Source organism: Phalaenopsis equestris, unplaced genomic scaffold (genome assembly GCF_001263595.1).
Source record: "Phalaenopsis equestris unplaced genomic scaffold, ASM126359v1 Scaffold000511, whole genome shotgun sequence".
In the NCBI taxonomy this organism is placed as follows: Eukaryota; Viridiplantae; Streptophyta; class Magnoliopsida; order Asparagales; family Orchidaceae; genus Phalaenopsis; species Phalaenopsis equestris.
In genome coordinates this window covers 2,574,659-2,595,088 of record NW_018164951.1, presented here as the reverse complement: position 1 = coordinate 2,595,088, position 20,430 = coordinate 2,574,659, and the positions used below count along the sequence as shown (strand labels likewise).

At 32.8% G+C, this 20,430-nt stretch overlaps 1 protein-coding gene across 1 annotated transcript; it reads right to left on the bottom strand.

Annotated features, from left to right (window-relative positions):
- Positions 1 to 19,693: 19,693 nt before the first annotated feature.
- On the bottom strand, positions 19,694 to 20,402 carry LOC110028419 (protein G1-like7; the record flags this gene model as incomplete). Its single annotated transcript, XM_020730253.1, has 1 exon — positions 19,694 to 20,402. A coding segment is annotated over one exon (519 nt), but the record flags the coding sequence as incomplete, so codon positions are not given.
- Positions 20,403 to 20,430: the final 28 nt, after the last annotated feature.

Sequence of the window (20,430 nt, the reverse complement as noted above, 5' to 3'; positions counted from 1 at the left end):
GCCCCTTAAAATTAATGAGAAATAACTATAATAAGAGCATTTAATATTTATAAATCTAATATCTAAATTATTATATTTAAATGCATTGTGCATAAATCTTTTATTTTGTATTGAAAATATTGTTATTATGAATCTTTTAAAGGTAAAATAAGCATAAATTTATGAGACCAAAATGCTGTAAAGATATTATTAACTCTAGTAGGTATTAGATGTGTAAATGCATAAGAATTATGGGGTACATATGCAAATTTCCCTAATTATAAATATTATGGAAGATTTACATAAATAGCACACAATTCTTATGTATTCACACACATAGCACTTAAATTATATTTTTTATTACATAAATACCACATGCATGGGCGCACCCACAAGCTTAATCGTGATTTAAGAAATAAGTAATGTGTGTAATTATCGGCTCAATCATCGGCCATTGTTACGAGGGGAATATGCATTAACCAAATCACATTTTAATAAAATAAAGTTTATTCCGAATTTTAATATAATTTATGATTTTTGTTGGACGAAATTAAAAAAAAAAATAGGTTTCAAGTTGACCCTAAGGGTACGTTTGAGACAATTTATTTGGTGCGGTGGCGTTTTGAAAACGCATCGAGATTGTTTGGGTAAACTGCGTTTTGACAGCTTATACGTTTTGAAAACGCTAAAAACAGCGTTTTCACACCGCGCCTAGATATCTAAGTGCGGTGACAGCTTTCAGACAGCGGTCTGAATTTTCTAAGAAAAACAAAGATTTCTAATAGTCATCGCACCTAGCTTATTAGCAGATTATTTTTAATCAGTTTATAATCAAATTATTTAATAACCTACAACTGCCCTAAATAAAAACCAATTGAACTACTCAAATGCCTGGGAGATAAATAAATAAATATATTTTTAATTGCTAGTAAAATAATTGAATCACACTGAAAGAATAAAATATAAATAATCTATAAAATAACTATTCATACATGATTTTCCTGACTCTCTCTTTGATATCCTATTTATATATGCTAGGTTTGAAGTTATAATAAAATTATTTAAATAAAATTATATTGAAAGGCTTAATAAATGCTTTGTAGTTATTCAATTATATAAAGATTACGTGATGATTTAATATAGCTGAACTCTATTGAGGCTTGAAAAGCTCTAGTGAGAATTAATGTAGTAGGCTGATAGGCTCCAAGTCTGAGTACAAGTAGTTTTGATTGTTGCCAAAATGACTTCATCTAGACAACTAGTACCTCAACTAGTACTTCTGAGGCAGAGTTTTATGAGCAACTTGAGTTAATAGCTTTGAAGTTAGGGCTTTATTTATTCTACTTTTTGGTAACCTATTTTTGATTGAATAAATTTGGTGAGTTTTAATTTAGGATATATTTGGGGCAGCAGTATGGTAGTAATGCGGTGTCACACTAAATTTTTTCTGTGTTTGGAAAAATCGCTTTTGTAAGTTTTTTTTTTAAAAAATTGCATTAAAAGCTGCATTTTGCAAATTGATCTGACTAAGTACGGTGACTGCTAGAAAGTTGTCATCTGACTTTTTGAAAAAAAAAAATAATTGTAATAGTCACCAAAATTTTTTGAAAGAACAAAACAATTTCTTCTGTAGCAGCTTCACAACGGTTTCTTCAAATAGCCGTAGTTGCCTCAAACAGACACTTAATAACCACTTCATTATATTTCAGGCAATTTTGATGATTTAATCATTCTGATTTGGCTGGCTAAACCAAAACATAACCCATACTATTCATTGATTATAGACCAACTTGAATCAAAGTTAGCTTATGTTACAAATATATTAGGTATATAATTAGATAAAATATTTAGGCCTATAATTCAATCTATTTATCATGTTAATCATATCATTACTTGGATTAGATATGGTCACATTCTAGATGATTTGCGTGCTTAATAAGGAGCTTATTTAACTTCCTCATTTTTATTTCTTTCCTTGAATCTCTCTCTCTCTCTCTCAAAATATCAACACATCCTTTTAATTATTTCCTAATAGGAGCCCGACATATCCTTTCGTTATAGGGAACCTCTGAAACATAAATAATAGGGGCATTTACATTCATACCCCCCATATCTTATGTATTTACCAATCTAACACCTAACCTATGATTTTTATATTCATAACACCCAAATCTTTCATATCACATAAAAAATACCACTATTTTACGTAAAATACATCTTTTCATGCACGGGCAAGATGTCATATATGTACAAAATTGAAGTTTAGGTGTTAGATCTGTAAATGCACATGAATTGAGTGGTTTTCATGTAAACCTGCCTAAATAATAATGCTATTATTTTTACTTCTTCGTATTGATGCTCAACCTTATCACATCAACAAGCTTAAAGAGGGATGCAATGATTCTTAATGTTTAATGTGTGTATAAAGTATATATATTGCAATAATTAAAGTCTTCCTTGCGTGATAATAATGTTGCCACATTGCTTAGACAAGACCTAAAGATGTAGATGTTCATTTCTTTATTTTTTTTTAATTTATTTTATATTTACATAATTTATGTAATGTACGACCATAGCTCCGAGCTTCAAACCAACAACGAGAGCATTCAAACATGAATATTTTCCCTCTTTAGGACATTTCATTCAATAAACAACATAATGGATTTGTGTAGGCGCGGAAAGGGCAAGCACATCTACAATCTAAAACGGCGAAAAAAAAATCATTCTGTCAAAACAACTTCATGAAACATTGCTTTGTAACAACTGAAAGCAAATTCACATGCTGACATTTACTGCAACGGAACAGAGCTTCATTACATCCTTAAACCAAGCATAAGAAAAAAAAAAAGTTTTGTTTTAAGGGTAGTCTCATCAAAATAAAATGCGATAAGAACTTTTAGTTTATTTTATGATGAGTATACTATAAAAATTAATTAAAAATTCATATATTTTCCTTTTAAAAGTGAAATAATACACATTTTTGAGTTAATTAAACATCAACCCAAAAATATCACTTACATTATCTTCTTAAAAGTGAAATAATACACATTTTTATGCACATGTTTGTTAAGAGACCAAGGTGCTATAGGTGTAAATATCATATGATATCCGAGTTTTTCTTAATTTTATACAAATTGCATTCCTATTATATTTTGCTAGAAAAAAAATGAATTTTTCCCCAAAGACTCCTGACTTTCACTTTCATGGAAATGATGCTTTTCGGCCTAATGATTTTCATACTCTTTTCTGTTCATATATCCATGTTATTTTGATATTACACTGAGTTTCAAATTAAAGTTTTGTGTGTGTGTGAGAGTAAAAAGTGTTGCATGCAGAGTTTGGATGTATTCGAACTTTATGTACAACAAAGATTTCTCGTTGTATAACAATCTGTACATTTACATGTCTAACAATGTTGTGTATAAAGTTTGGATACATCAAGACTTTGTACGTAAAATTCTCTCGTGATAGAGAGAGAGAGAGAGAGAATTATATTTCTTATTATTTTAATGGAAACATTCAATATTCATATCCTTGCTCATTTAGCAAAACATGCATGTATATCGGGTTTCATGATCTGAATTTTTTAAAAAATTGTGTTTTTTCATGAGATTAACAATTACATTTCATAAAAAAAGTATGGCATAGAAAGATTACATTTTTACTCTTGGTTTATGTTGAAAGATCTCGAAAATATTAATGATTATATTCTGTAATTGTTATAACTCTATATTTCGAGGGTTATAAATTATATGAGTGATTTTAAGAATCTCTATTTATTTCTCTCCTTAATTAGAGAGATTAGCTGTCTCTTATATTTTGTTATTATTCATTTTCTTTTATACTGTATTCTGTTTTTATTGCTTTCGTTACCAGTAAGTCCTATAATAAGTATTTATACCCATCTTTGCATCAATAAAATGAAATATTTCACATTATTCTAAATTTCAACAGTTTAAATAAAAAAATTTGTGTCTAAAATTTAATAAATAGTCACATTTTAAAATAACATGGTGGCAGCACATTTGTCCATAAGGTGCGTGTGATATCAGAGCGTCATCTATGTAATTATAATATTTAGATTTTTTGCAATATAAACATGTAAAAGATATCTGATATATGTAAATCTCACTAAATAAAATAATAATTTCCATCATTTTCATATTTTTCTCAAATAATATTACAGTTTTATGTAACAAAAAAATAATTTACATAATTTTCTCAAACTGGAATAAATTTTTTTTAAAAATACTGCAAAATATGAAACATGAATTGCAGAAGAAATAGAAGAAGATTTTGAATAAATACTCTCTAATTATAATGCTTAAACTTTAAACATTATAAAATTACACCATTTACATGATATGATTCATAGTAATTATGTGCTCTCATCATGCACAAGAAGCTGCATTTCTTATGGGGCAATATGACTGTTATTAGTGGAGCATATATATATATATATATATATATAAATATATATATAAATATATATTATAAATGCCTAAGTTTTTATTATTTTAACAGCAGATTTATTTGGAATAAAGAAAAGCAACTATTGAAAGCTGCAGGAAATCCCTAAAGAGTGATGTTAACATACAGATTTCCTTTTTGTTCAATGGCGTGCACTGTGATGTGTTGATTCTTAATTCGTTATTCTAAACAAAAGTAAGAAAAGAAAAGAAAAAAAGTTTCTTTTAGGGCTGTCAATCAATCAATTAAAAGAGTGTAAAAGGCTAAAAAATCAGCCTTAAATGATAATTTGTTGGTTTAGGAAGATTTACATGCAGACCACTCAATTCTTATGTTTTTACATATCTAACACATACATTTCAGTTTTACATATATGCCACCTTGCGTAAGCATTGAAATTTCTGACGAGAAATATTAAATATGATAAAATTACTCATTTTTATGCAAGTCAGGATATAGTCAGTTTTGTATAAATCATATCAGCGATAGTGTTGATACATATTTAGTCCTTCGTGTTAAGAAACCAAAGAAGAAACAAGTTATGGTCAATTTTTCATTCAGATGCTCCACTTTTCTGTGAATTTAATAGATGCTCTTGTAAAGTGAGGGGAGGAAAAGGGTCTGAAAAGTGATGGAATGTGCAAAGAGAAAAATCGCTTTCTGACATGATCTTCTTAGAATTTAAGTTATGGTTTTGTTGAGTACATGTGGCAATATGCAAAGGAGGATCATGTTTTTGCTACCACTCAATAATATGATTATGTTGCTTTGATTAGAGGAGGCAAAATTGAAAAAGAAATTATGTTAATAAAGTATCATTTAGATGAGTTTGAAGTAATAGATATCACATGGAATGTACGAGTGGTTTGAGTTTGTTCTACACCACTAACTGGACTAGAGCAAACAGTTTTAAGCTTTTGATGAATAATGAAAGTTTTGTGATCACCTTGAGTCTTTTGAATTGAAGAATGAGAGTGGAATTTCGGGACTAGATTAGGGTATTAAGGGGGAAAGCACCTTGACAACAATATTTATATCAACCACTTTAGAGAGTTAATTAGGACAAGCTATATGAGGGTTTGAATAGCTTTGATATTACCATCATGCTTATTTTTTGCTCTCATGCATAAGAAAAAAATCTTATGACCAACTAATGATAATAAATATTAAATTTAGGGGTATTTTTTAGTATCATCAATTTTCTAAAATCATTATCTTTAAACCATTTCAAATAAAATTGAAAAACTGTTGTGTAAAATCTTTTTCAATAAGAAATTTAAGTATAAAAAGACTTGATTGGTAAGAAAATCTATACTTTAAGGTTTACAAAATATTCAAGCTAGTGTGTATAATATAGTTTGATATAAAAGGCGAATTTAAGAAGTGAAAATAAAATTGAAATTGGAGTAATATGGAGATTATTTTGCTTGTCCTCATGAAGAAGTCCGTAATATTTATTAATTCCTTCAATAACATAGTTGTGTAATCATTTCCATCTTTCAAATTTCAACAAAAATTTTAAGTTAGAAAGAAATTAAGACACCGCCAAAAGATCATGTAGCGACTCTTTGTAATATTCTTAATGGGGATGGTTGTCGGTCTTCCACTAATTTTTTGCTAATTAGAAAAAAGTGTGAAATGTATTTAATATTTTTTTTATCACATCTTTTGATAGATTCTACACAAGTTTACTCTTATTAGAGGTAGGTGGAAAGACCATGAATATAAAATTTTAAAGAAGGCAGTGAAGTTGATAGTAACCAAGAAAGTTAAAGGTTTTAGTGAAGGCTAGTGGGAATCTAAACTTATGGAGGCCCAAAAGATCATAAGCAATGTAACGTGAGAGCTGACAAGGTGGACATCTAAATGAAAAAAAAAGTTGGATTCTATACAAAATTAAATGAATGTAAAGAAGTCAAAAGATACCATTGGAGGAGATGTTGTGATTGGCACTAGCTGTAAAAAAAAGAAGTCTTGTTAGTGAAGGGGAAGGATTAATTGGTTGTGGATGCGCCAACGAGGGTAATTTGGTTAAGCCTCAACTTATGCTTAGATATTAGAGGACATCAACAATAACAGGTGCCAACACTTATGAATGTTACTCGATAAGAAATTGATGAGATGAGAAATAAAATAGAAGAAACATAGAAGGGGTGTTTATTGATAGTTGAGCTAAAACTAATGTTGGTTGAGTTAACAAATTAGTGTTGCAATATGAGCGTTGGCAAGAAAAGACACAAGGAGAAACAACAAAGACCAATGCAAATCAAAGGTAGAAGGTATAGGGCTGATAAATTTCTAACACGACCATATTAGCATGATTTCTAAAGTAAATGAAAGCGAAGTGGAAGAAAGTGGTGGATGGCCTTTTTGATGGAGGAGATAAAATGATTAGAGCCATAAGCTCATATTAGAAGGTGAAGAACCACAAAACTTAGAGCAGTGAGGTTAAAGTGCTTATTAATTTGTATACAATCTTAAAAAGGGTTTGATAAAACCCTAAGAGTATTCAATTAAATACATAGAAGAACTATTCATTAACTCCAATATTCTAATCAGCAAAATGACGGACTAAATTAATCAACACGAAATTGATTCAAGATAAAATTATTATCCCTTGAAAATTCAAAGATACTTGATAATTACATGAAGAGTCAAGCAAGAAAAGGACTATAACCTCGTAGATAAAGCTTTCTAATTTCTTTCATGAAGATTCATTGTAATCTATTCATTAATTTTGAGAAAGTTCATAATCAACCAAGATCAAAATCTCATTCTAGATCCAAATATCTAATTTAGATTATGATTAGCTTCAACATTAATGTTCTTAATTTAGATTTGATATCTATTTTAAATCACTATTAACATCAATCGCAATGCTCCAATCCCTAATCAACTTCTTTCTAAAGGATTCATAGCTCAATATAGTCATGATGATGATATGGCTTGATGTATCATCATTCTATGAAGTAAAACTCTACATCAACTTTAATCAATAGGTCTTTTCAACATAGCATAAATTTTATTAGGCTTGGCCATCACTCCATAATGTAACTCATTAAAAAGACCCATAAAGCCCTCTAGAGACTCTATAGACAACATCAACAAGGGGAAAATAAAGAATTATTATGTTAATTCTTAAGATAACTCAGTTGAATTTACATAGTCATTCCAACTCTAATTAAATACCAATAGATGGGCTATATAAATATTATATATATTTATACTGCACACTTGTATTCAAATAAGGTTATGTTTGATTCTCATAATAATGTTGCCACAATAATTCAATAAAGTTGTGTTGAATCCGAGATTGTCCGGAAAACACTCCTAAGGAATGAAACGTTCTATTAGGAGACAATTAAGAGAGAGAGAGAGAGAGAGAGAGAGAGAGAGAGAGAGAGAGAGAGAGAGAGAGAGAAGGAGTGGTAGTAGATGAGCAAAATATGTGCTTTATCCATAATATGGACGCATATTTATAAGCCTAGGTCCAAATATCACAAAAGTATATAAATCATTAACTTTTCAGGGTTTTTTTTTTTATAATTTACAAGATTACTTTTATATACTAAAGCCCATGACCTATTCGATTGATAAGAATCGCTGATCATCTGAAAATTCTTGGTTTGATCGATTCATAGCCCGAAGGAGTGCTTCCTATCGAACGTTTTGAAGGCTGATGACCGTCCTAAGAGACTTTCTTTTGTCATCTTCTGTCGATCGTTTGGGAAAGATATTTTCTCTGTCACTGCTCATCTGGAAACGATCGTCTATTGCTACGTCCGATGGGTCGTACTTTCTTCATAAGTCACCCATCTTTTTTGAGATTCGTGCAGACACATTCTTGTACGTACAGATTGGATGACACAAAACGTCTTAAATTAAAATTAAGTGGAAAATATAAATTTATATAAATATTTAATTTTATTTTGTTGTTATAACCTTCTTTTGTCATCAATAGAATTTGTAGTGCTATACCCTCAATTTAAAATCAAAAAGAAAAATCTACAGTTAAGCTGGCACCAATGACTGTAGATTCCAATTTCCTTAACTTTTTTATATTTAATTATATATTTTTTTTCTTTATTTAAGCAAGTAGGAAAAAAAAAAAAAAAAAGAGAGGAGAAGACCTCATTTCCTTAACAAAGAAGTAAAGAAAAAAAAAGTTGCATTAGCAGCTATTGAGAATACTTTGAAGGGAAAGTTTGTTTGTTATTTTCTGAAAATTTAACAGTAATTGTCTTTATTTTTTGTAAAATCAATGTTTTTTTAATATATAAATTTATATTTACTTTTAACTATTAAAGAAATCTTAAATTTCTGCTCTATATTAATATATATGTATGTATGTATGTATGTATGTATGTATGTATTTCTCAAAAAGATAATAATTTCATATAACCACCGTATCTTAATAAGTGGGGTTGAATAAAATAGTTTCCAAACATGAAATTTTCTTGAAAGCAGTAAGAAAACAGTTCTTCAATCAGAGCTGTGGCGACAGCCTAAAACACAAAGCAGACAGAAAACTGTTCCAAACATACCCTTAATAAATAAATATGAAGATAAGAAATACAATGAGAGAATACTTTAAATAAACAATCATATGAGTGTTGTACTCTATAATCACTTGCCTCCCTTTAGGTATACTTTTCAAACAATGTATCTATTATTTGTATGATTAAAATCGAACTTTATTAAGGATATCTATTTAATCACATGATTAAAAATTGTAAGATTTTATTTTGAAAATCACTTATCACACTTTATAAAAAAATGTGTGGCTAGGTGATGATTGGATTGCTCATAGTTTTAAGCAAAAAAGCAAATAAAATTAACATACAACACTATTTTGAAGTAGTGGTATTTACATACATACCTCCACAAACCCTAAAGGGGCAATTTACATACATATATACTACCCAATGCCTATACATTTACATATATAACATCTAAACTTTGCTTTTTTACATTTATTTATACCACCCAAATCATTCATACCACATCACAAATATCACCATATTAGCTTTTAAAAGTGAAATACACATTTTCATGCGTGGGTATGTATGTAAAAATTGAAGCTCGTGAGTTATACATGTAAAAATATAAGAATTGAGTGGTATGTATTTCAATCTTCCTTCAAAATAAGCTCGTGAGTTGTACTTGCATAGGTATTTATGTTATAACACCTTTCATTAAGAGTACTATAATTATGGTGTAGACTATTTTCTTCTAATTAAAGAAAGTTTAATACTTTTTTTTTTTGGGGTCAATACTTACATACTTCCATGTGGAGTTGTCATGTCTCTTTCAGGAAATCCTCCCATAAATTTCAAGACCCAAAGCTTCTACTATTATCTTGTGAGATAAGTGGCTCCCTTTCTTCATTCTCTTTTGAGGAATAACACTTTGTATGGTAAAACATTGGTGCACTCTAAGAGCTTAGCCTCATGCCTTATCTATTAAACATTACAATGCTAATATTATAATCAATTGATATCCTTTATCTTTTGTGGGGTCCCATTTGTTTGATTGCCTTCTTTGAACTTGAGTCTTCCTTGGCTAGATTTGAGCTATTGTGCCCTTTTTAATACTAAATCAAGAACACCAACAAGCATCTTTAATTGATAATATTTTCATGTATAATTTCTATGTTGTAATTAATCAAGAAGGATTTCATTCACAAGAGATTTTCTATTCCCAAAAGTAAAGAAATCATATTTGATATCTATTATCATTAGAAAAAGTCTTGATTATACATATAAATACTACAATATACTTTCCAATGGATGTCACAAGCATACTTTAAGAATAATTGATTAAAAAAGTATATTTAACTCTAAAACTTTGTGAGTCCTTCCAAACCCAACAAGCATGTTGAATTATATATGCTATGAAAGATGCAAACAATTTCTAAATTTTTGATCAAAATACTCGAGCAATTTAATTTTTTTAAATTACATCAAATTTTATGTCAATTAAAATTTGTTAATTATGTTGAATGCGAGAAAATTTATGACAGAAGTGCTTGTGTTTATCATGTTAGCTTGGCACAAATATCTAACACATAGATAGTTCAAATAAATTGCGTAAGAGTTACTCAAGGTTGTTTAATTAAGAAACCAAAAAGGAGCAAAATCTGAAGGCCTAGTTTACTAAAGTTATTCCACTATAAAAATATTAATTATAAGAGTTTGCTTGTCCCTTGAGTCGAGAAGGAAATCTTACAACGGTAGAGGTTATTAGCTTAACTTCTACTAGAGGAGCATTAAGACATGTTGGCGAATTAGTAATGACCCTACTATGATGGTCGAGGATTTAATAATAGAGAGTTTTAGTATAACGTCATAGTTGTTGCAACAGGGTAATGACTATGGTTGTTTGACAATATTGATGGTGATAGGAACCATGAAAATTTGCGAGTATTAGTGTCTGGGAGATGATGTTTTGTGTTGATAACCTTAAAAACGGTCATTTGACGATAATGGAACTTGGTGGAGATAGTTTGGCAAAGTCGTTGACTAGAAGATGACATTTTGCCTACATCTATGATAATGATGATTGGGTCAAAGGATGTCGTTCTGGTGGCGGTGCTGACAGTTTGACTGTGATGACAATGGTAACTAATGAGCTACAATGGTTCGATGGAGGTAGCAGTTGGGTAACAGAGGTGTGGCACTGACAATGCTCCAGTGATGGCATCGACTGAGGGATAAAAATCTAGTTGTGATGATGATAGTAATGACTAAGCTTTGGTGATTTGATGACAATAGTTGTGGTACGATATTTGTAGCGGTGATGATAGTCTAGTGTTGGGGATGATTGAGCAACCATTGCCTGACAATGATAGCGACTACCTGACAACCAACTTCCAATGGTGTGGTGGAGCTCCAAAATCCTTAAGAGCTTGGAACTCTCCTTAGTCTTTTCCTCTCATGTCCCCCCCTCCATTAAATAATTGGGATCTATTAATAATTTTTTATGGATAATCTTCATAAATACTTCTTTAATTTGGACCATTGCATCAGGCGATCTAAAATGATCTCCAATTAATTTTCTTAAGTATTGGAGTACTTTAACGATGTTAGAATTAGATGATCTTAAGCTTGTTAAAATTGTCTCATAAAGACACTCAATTTGATTCTAAGCTCGCCAGATTTAGAGATACTTTGACTCTCCAAAGCATGTTTCAAACCATCTTATTATGCTTTAAATGCACGATCTAGGCTCATTTATTCTCAACATATCACTTTTGATTGCGGATAATTCTTAATCCGATTTTTAAAACTCAGCGTTGTGGATAATTCTTAATCTAAGTTTTAAAACTTAGTCTCAATGCGCATCTGTGCATCTAAATTCGTGTCCGATCAAAATAATTTCTTAGAGGCACATCAAATCATATCAAGCATGAATCTATTTTATTGTGCACCATCCTATGCATAAAATGAATATTAAAACCCATATTCTAAGAGATGTACTAAAAAGATTCAAATAAATAATGATCAATCGGATTTATAATATATAGATAGTAGGTGGCATGCAATGCAAAATAAGAGATAAAATGAACATGAACCCCAACTACTAAGGAGGAAGAGAATTGAAATAATATTTAAGTTACAAAGGTACCAAAGGAAATATTAAATATTCATAAACATTAATAACATTGTCTTAATGCTCATGGTGATAGCGAAACAATAACAACATGCTCATTCACTTGCAATTTATACCGCTCTTGTTGATTTTTCTATATATATATATATATATATATATACATATATGAACGATTTCGACACTTTTCTCTCTTAATATTATCATAACTAATTTTATTGTATGAAAAACAAGACAAATCACAGACCCTTTTAATAACCGAAACAGGCCAAAAAGTTAATACAGTGTTCCATATATATTGGCTGAACTGTAGCTTTGCGAGGTGAGAGCATTGTTATTTATAAAATTATATGTGTCATTTTCCATTATAATAAAATATAGATAAACACCATCGTGTAAATGCCGTCACCCTTTTTTCTCACCCAATGAAATAAACAAAATTGCAATTATGATTCGTCCGTACGACATAAATATGGTATGGTGCATTACGAGTTCTTTTTAAGGGTATTTACATACTATATATATATATATATATATATATATATGACAACAAAATTTTTTATATTTATATGAGGAACACTAAAAATCTTATTTTTTTCATAAAAATATTATTATTATTATTATTATTTATTTTTTTGAAAAAATAAAATACATCTTTTCATATATAAATTTATACATCTTATAGATTGTAGGAGGACAAATATAAAGGTACAAATTTGCCCCTGGGAGTTATTTTCATTGACACATTCTCGTATAGGATAACAGCTCTTCATATAGGGTGACAACAATTCATATTTATTTGAGCATTTTCATTTTCCGATGTACTTTTTGATCATACACAAATGCCCCCAAGTCTCTTAATTATTGGAAATGAAGCTACGATAAGACTGAGAGACTTTAAATATGTCAAAAATGCAATTATAATAATGCACCAATTATGCTCCCTTAATTTCGACATCTCCCAGTGACTTGTTTTCTCTGGTCCCAAAGTGCTTTTGTAAGGCCATTTCAGGTCGGGTTTAATCTATCATTTAATCCACACTTGTAAAGAAGTGTTGGTGATTTATTCAAGAAATAGATAAAGTTCTGGATCGATTTTTTACCATTGCCTATTTTGTATCTTATCCTTACCGCACAATTCAATTGCGATAGTTGGACATTTTGGGTTGGTTGACGACTAAAATCTTCAGAAAGACGGTTAGTTATTTTTTGATATATTGTAGTTCGCTGACTGCTTGGCTCAAGTCCTACTTGGACGAGACAGAGCACTGCAGAAATTTAGCTTATTGCTGTGATAAACTACCGTCAGTAATAATGGATAAGCCATAAGTTAATATATTTACGGACGGTTCAATGATGACAAAGTTGACACAGCCAAAATACTTGTCGGTAATAAAATTACTAAAGGATCTAGCGATGATTTACATTAACTGACGGGTATTCGACATGCCATAATCGTCGCTCTATATCCAAAAACATGTCATATTTAACCGTATCTTAATTGTCAGTTATATAAGCGTCATAGGTTTTATTTTTCTTTTTCTTCCGACAAAGCAGCTCTTGTTTCTCCGTTAAGTGCGGGTCAGTGGTATAGACTTATAACTCAAGCCAATCTCAAAAACGGAGGGGGAACACACCCTCCTTTTTTTTCTATGACGACAGATTTTTCCTTGCGATCAACCTTCTTAATTTTAACGGTAGAGCGAACTGAAATGGACTTGAGAGTCCTCTTAACAACAGAAAATTTCTCGGATAGAATCTTCTTCAACAAAGGAAACTCCTAGTTGAACTTCATGTTGAATTCAACCAATGGCTCAGTAGCCTTTGTAGCAGTTGTCTTTGCTACAGTATGAGGTACGTTGTCGAGCACTACCTCAATTTCATCAAATCTGCACCCAAACTTGATTAGCGACCTGTGGCAATGGGCAACCTTGTTAGTTGGTAGGTTGAGTCCTCTGGCGAACGAAAAGACTTGCTTCGGGGAATCTTTTACCGTAGTTCAACAATTTTGGAGAAATTTAGAATGTTAGCCTGATTTGTTATCAAGGCTTCATTCAGTTCATTTTTCATTGACCCATCATGAAAGATTGGTGTTTTTTTATTCTTGTTTTTTGAAAGTTTTAGTTGTAGTTGACAAAAGTCCTGACAAGATAGTTTGGACCTAGTCTTGGGACCGGAGAAGGTTGGATTTGATTATTTCATTTTGTTGTCATTTTATTTTGTCTTTTTTTGAAATTCAAGATCCTAAGATCCGCTCATTATGAATGGCTCTAGGATCAAGGGGATGTCGGTTGTGTTTTGCCCAAGAATGAAATGAGTACAACATACTAATGGAGGGAGGTTAATCTTGCCTGTGTGGGGCATAGGCACATTACTCAAGCATCATGACAAGTTTAACAATCAGAGATGGGGAGAAAAAAAGTCCTCAGGGGAGTCGCATCTCTCTGCTTCCACTTCCCACGCCGCTGTCGTTCGCATCGTTCTGTCTCGTCATTGTTATGTGGAGTCATCAGTTTGTTTACCATTGCATAGCCCTTTCTCCGAATAAATCTATCTCCCATATCATGTTGGCAATCTTGAGAAACAAGGAATCAGAGGGCTAGGGCATACAATTGTGAAGACAAACAGAAGTATGAGGGGGAGCTTTCATGAAGTGAACTCCACGTAGGCAGCTCCAAAGTATATGTTCGAGGTAAAATCAGCTCGAGATACTTTTGAGACGCCTACAAAGAAGAGCCTATGAAAGCAAACAAACAACTAGAGGTTTAGGTTAATGTACCTGTTATGAGGTTCGCTCTTCCTATAAGAGCAAGTTTCTATAATTAATTACATCTTAAGCAACTAGGGGTGCTAAAGAATATTCCCAATTAAGGTGGTAATTTGCCCTCAGGAAGTTTGAATTTTGTTTATTTCAAGGAAGGGAATATAATGCCCTATCATAGATAAAAGGGTAGGGGATGCTTAGGGGCTTGAAAGAGCCCTATCAGGATCCCGATCCTATGATTTTGTGTTGCTCTAAAAAGTAATTTCAGATTGTACTCCTAATATTTTATTTAGGAGATTAGGGCTTATGTTGCACGATGTACGATCATGCATATGCCTAAAATCAAGGATTTACGTCGTAACTAAACGAACAATCTTGGTTTCGAAGCCCACCAAAAAAAGATAGGATTACAAATCCCAATCAACATTATCCATGTTGTTGTTAATGATTTAGTTAAGGTTCATTCTTCGCTTCATATTTTGGATAGTTTGGATGATCATCCTTGCAAAAAGAGTGAGCACACCCTAATAACATGCAAAGTAAATCTAGGGAGACGTCCACCGTTTGTCTTTAGTAGCCTTGCAAACAAAGTTAACATAAAATAATTTTTGTTTGATTGATTAATTCTTATTTTTATTTAAGACAACCATGTCAAGATGCCCATGGCTTTCCATCATTTCTGACTTTTCAGGTTCCCTAACCTACTTATTCCGAGAGGTGGACAAACCATACTCCGACCAAAAGATTCTTGTCGGCAATCATGAGTTACGTCGTTTAAGATATTCTTGTCGGCATGAGAGAGTGCTTGGGTTGATTGGGTAAGCCTTTTGGTGGGTGGCTAAGACCAGGTTTAGTCTAGTTTGACCCACCATGGGCTGGTCCAAAGAGCCATGACCTAGGTTCCATGTGTTGAGTGGCATGGCTAGGTGTGCCAATCTTTTCATTTAGTGCTAGGTTTAATTTAAAAATTATGTCGCCCATGTGCCATGATGGGTTGCAGTTATGTCATGGGTAACCTATGAAGGATGGGTCATGAGGGAGATGGGCAATGGGCTTCATATTTTTGGGTTTATGGCTAACCTAAATATGCTTAGGTTTAGCCCAAAAGCCCAAGCATAATGAGCTTCCACAATTTACATAACTAAATAATTAAATAAATTATGGAGGTTGGTGACATAGTGTCAATTTGGCCCTTATGTGGTTTAAGGTCTTAACCACTTTGAGTGAAGCTAGGTTTTAGGGACAATTGTCCACTAATTGACCCAAATTAGGTTGGGCCCAATTATTTTGATAACCCATAGTGGTTTCTAATCCTTAGTGTTCAAATTGGTGGGTGGCATGTCATGTTGATTTGATGTCAATTAGGGTTGGGAAGGCCTTAAGTGGGCCTAAGGACAAATTTGGTTAAGTGTTCCTTCATTTTGGAAAATTTTGTGTCATGGGGGGTCCAAGGGTTCATTCAGAGACTCCTAGGTTTTTGGGTTCCATGCGTAACCCAGAACATGCCTTACTCAAAAGGGGTCAGCTTAGGTATCTATTAGGCCAAAAATTTAAACCAACCCAACCATGGGATTGAGGGTCTGAGCTTAACCTCACGAGGTCGAAGTGAACATGGTCTTGGTTTTAGATGAGTAGCTCCTTTAGTGATTTAGGAAGGCCATCAGGGAAGCCCTAAGGTCAAGTCTTTAGGTTTCTAGAGAGAGTGGGAAGACCGTCACAAAGGTGATCGATCGGTCGGACGGTTGATAAAATGCTTTTTGTGTAGCATATGGGATTTTGGTTTATCAGCCGTGACATTTGCCCCAGATGGATTTTTAGTCGTCCGGGAGCATCAGCTGCCAGTGATTTTCAAATTGAACAATATCCAGTCATATGGATTTTCGACTGTCTATAATTGTTGGTCGACATAAATTTTTGATCGCTAGAATTTTTCGGTCATCTAAGGACGAGTTTTGATCGCCATCCGTCTGCGGGAAGAAGTCTACCGGTGTCAGCATGAAGAGTTTGCAGTCATCCACCTCTCTGACGATGGCGAAAAAATCACATTTTCTCTCATCCTTCGTTGGCTGATTTTTCGGTTATCTGATTTTATCGATCGACAAGATTGTTTTCTCCCGGTCAAAGGTTCCGACTGGCTGATGTTGTGAATTTTGTCTGGCTGGATTTGCTGCAACCTACTGGGATTTTCAGCAACTGGCAGAGCTTTCGTCTTTTGTCCCCATCGGGCAACGGGAATTGTGGCGTCGACTGGGATTTCAGCCGGTTTGGAAGATTTAAACTTGATCGGTGGAAATAGCCGATTGGCTGGAATTTTGCATTGGCTGGAAACTTTTAACCGATTAAATTTGGCTGCGAGTCATCCGATGAGAGATGCACATGAGTTATTTCAATGATATGGATTTAATGTTGCATTGTTTTTCTCTTTTGTGCTCTCTACTAGGATTTTTTGTGATTTTTTGTTTTCCTTGGTGTCACTCATCTTCTTGTTGATAGCATGTCCACAATCATTGCACCATTTGTTGAATTCGAATATAGCAAGTAGATCATGCCCAAGGAACAGAGCGTGAGAACTGAGAGAGAGAGAGAGAGAGAGAGAGAGAGAGAGAGAGAGATGAAAAAGAAGCTGAGGTAAAAGTGGGGGTGTTCCCCTCTAAGACCCATTTCATATATTAAAAGAGTATTTACAGGAGAAGGAGAGAGCCAAAATGACTCAGAGTCTCCTTATACATAAAATATCCTCATATATATAGATTATTGGAGAACAAATATAAAAGTACAAGCTTGCCCTCAAGACCTTTTCATTGTCCGATTCACTTTTGGGTCATGAAATATGTCAATTTATTTTTCTAATAATATCATGATCGGTTATGGTTAAAATAGAGCCTTGACTCCAGTTTAATTTTGATCCGAAAATATTGAGATTGTAAAACACTTTAAGACGGTTTAAAACTCAAATCAAGCCAAATGAACTCGACTGAATTTTATTTAAATATATCATATTTACAATTTTAAAATTTCAAAATAATTTTATCTGTTCTGAAATTTTTTCATTTAAACTAAATAGTTAGTACTAATTCCATTGAGATCATCGGCTAAATAGAAGTTTTTTTTTTATTTTTTTAACTATATAGTATAAATTTAGGTTTTATTTGAAGCAACTTGTGAAATTCTTTTGAAATGATAGTAGATACCGCAAGTCCGGACGGCCAACCACTGACAGTCACGTTGTCATACACATCATCGGTGGATGACGTAACGGTCGGTGGTTGGACGTTCGAACATGCGGGCGTCCGGATAGATTTTTTTTTTTTTTCAGGTATAGAGATGGTCCTCCTCGGTCTAAAACGATGAAAAATTACGGTTTTTGCAAATAACTTTTAGTACGTTCCGCGCTTCTTTTTTCATATATTTGTAAGTTACAGAGATGTTATATGGGATATAATACAGATTTAACTCCCCAATACCCTCCCTGTAACATATTTGTAGTTTATTGACGTATGCAGCTCTGCATGCATCTTACGTACACAATTTTTTTTCCCGTTTACACCCCTACCGTCCGGGCACCACAAGTCTGGACGACTAACCATCGACCGCAAGTGTGGACTTTCTAACGGAATTTTCTTCCGGACGGAATATTTTTCAATGGCTGTATGAAAATGCGAAAAATTACCGTTCTTGCAAATAAATTAGGGAGACGCAAGCATCAGCGTTCACTATATCGCAATATCTTCTCAAATGAATCCAAAATCTTGCAATTGTAATTATAATAATTTTTATGTACGTAAATGCAACTGCTTTAAAATAACTAACATAAAAGGGGAATAAACTGAAACAAGAAACAACTTGGCAATCGGGTCATCTTTTTCATTGAAATATTTACATAAATAACCATGATTCATTAAAGCATGCTCCCCGCGCAATAACAAGAATTGTTATGGCAGTAACTAAAAGAAACAAATGCAATGATGTAATTTAAATTTATTTTATAATTAGAATTCGTCATATTCAAACAATAAAATATAAAATCTAGTATTTATTTATTCATTTACATTGATTCATATAATTCCAAAGATGTTGCAAATACAATACATTTTTTTATATTGTATTTATTTCACATTTCATTTATTTGCTTTTCTTTTTTCAACAAATAAAATAAGTCCTAATTAGCTATCTCAATTGCCACCAAATTGTAACAAAGAAGAAAAAATAATAAAGGTTTAGAGAGAACCATATAAAATCATCAAGGCGAGAAAATATTACGTGTATGACGTCCGTATATGCGGATAGCCGTTGAGATTTGATCGGATCACTCCTCATAAATTTACAGAGCGAGTGATGTTGTCAAGAATCTCAACGACTATCTGCATATACGGATAGACAACGGCAAGCAATATTTTTTTCCGTTAAGGTGGGGGGCAATTTCATGAAAGTAAATTATAAATTTAGCACTTTTATGTAAATATATAAGTTGTTTTATAATGATTTCTCTCATGTAACCGTATAAGTTATTTCATAGAAAAAATGAAATTAAATCCATTCATAAAACAAATCACAAAGCAAAAAAAAAAAAAGCAAATATTACGTAATATAAGACATGTATTTTGTATATAAAATACATAAATATAAATATCATTTTTAATGTTTCATCATCTAATCAAAACAAGACGTGCAAATCCCTCACTCTTATCCCCATAATTATTTCCAGTGACGTAATTATAATACACATTCTAACCTTTTAATATATATATATATATATATATATGCAATCTTGAATATATATATATATATATATATATATATAAATACTCCAAACTAAACCCATTATTTGCTCTAAATCACTCCAAAATTCGAATAATTACAGAACCCTGCACTCCTAAACAATTACGTATTTCAACAGCAACAAAAAAATAATAATAATAATAAAAGATTTTCTTCTTCAAAACCCCAAATCCCTCTCAATTACCACTCAATTGTAACAAAAAAAGAAAATTAATATTAAAAATTAAAAAAAAAGCTAGAGAGAGAGAGAAAATAAAAAAGAAGAAGAAGAAGAAGAAGATAGTTATACTACTCCGCCGCCGGCGCCAACGGAACCCTCGCCGGACTTCTCCGGAGCCTTTGAAGTAGAAGCCGAAGCTGAAGAGGAAGAAGGAGGGGAAGAAACTGTTCCTATATGCCGTTTTCGCTTCTTCTTCTCGTAAGGAATACCTCTAGCTTTAGCCTGCGATTCTCTGACTTCCCTGAGATAAACTCTGACGACGCTAGTGGCGAACGGGTTGGAATCGGGCCGCCCGCCGCTTTCTTCAGCCCGTAACCGGCCGATGAGGGCGTCGAGGGATCCCCAAGCTTGTCGGAGCGGGCAGGCGCAGGGGGCGGGCGGGTTGGGCTGCCCGAAATGGGGGCAGTCTGGAGCGTGAACTTTAGTCTTCCCGAACTGGTCGAGGTATTTGAGGAACTCGATCACGTGGGCCCCGTTGCAGCGGGAGAGAGTGAGGGGCGGTTTGTGGTTCCGGAGATATTGGAGGAAGGTGTTCCAGTCCCGCCGTTTTTGGGATTCGTAACGGCTGGGGTGTGGTGGGGGTGGGGGGGAGGGTGGAGGCCGGGGGGGG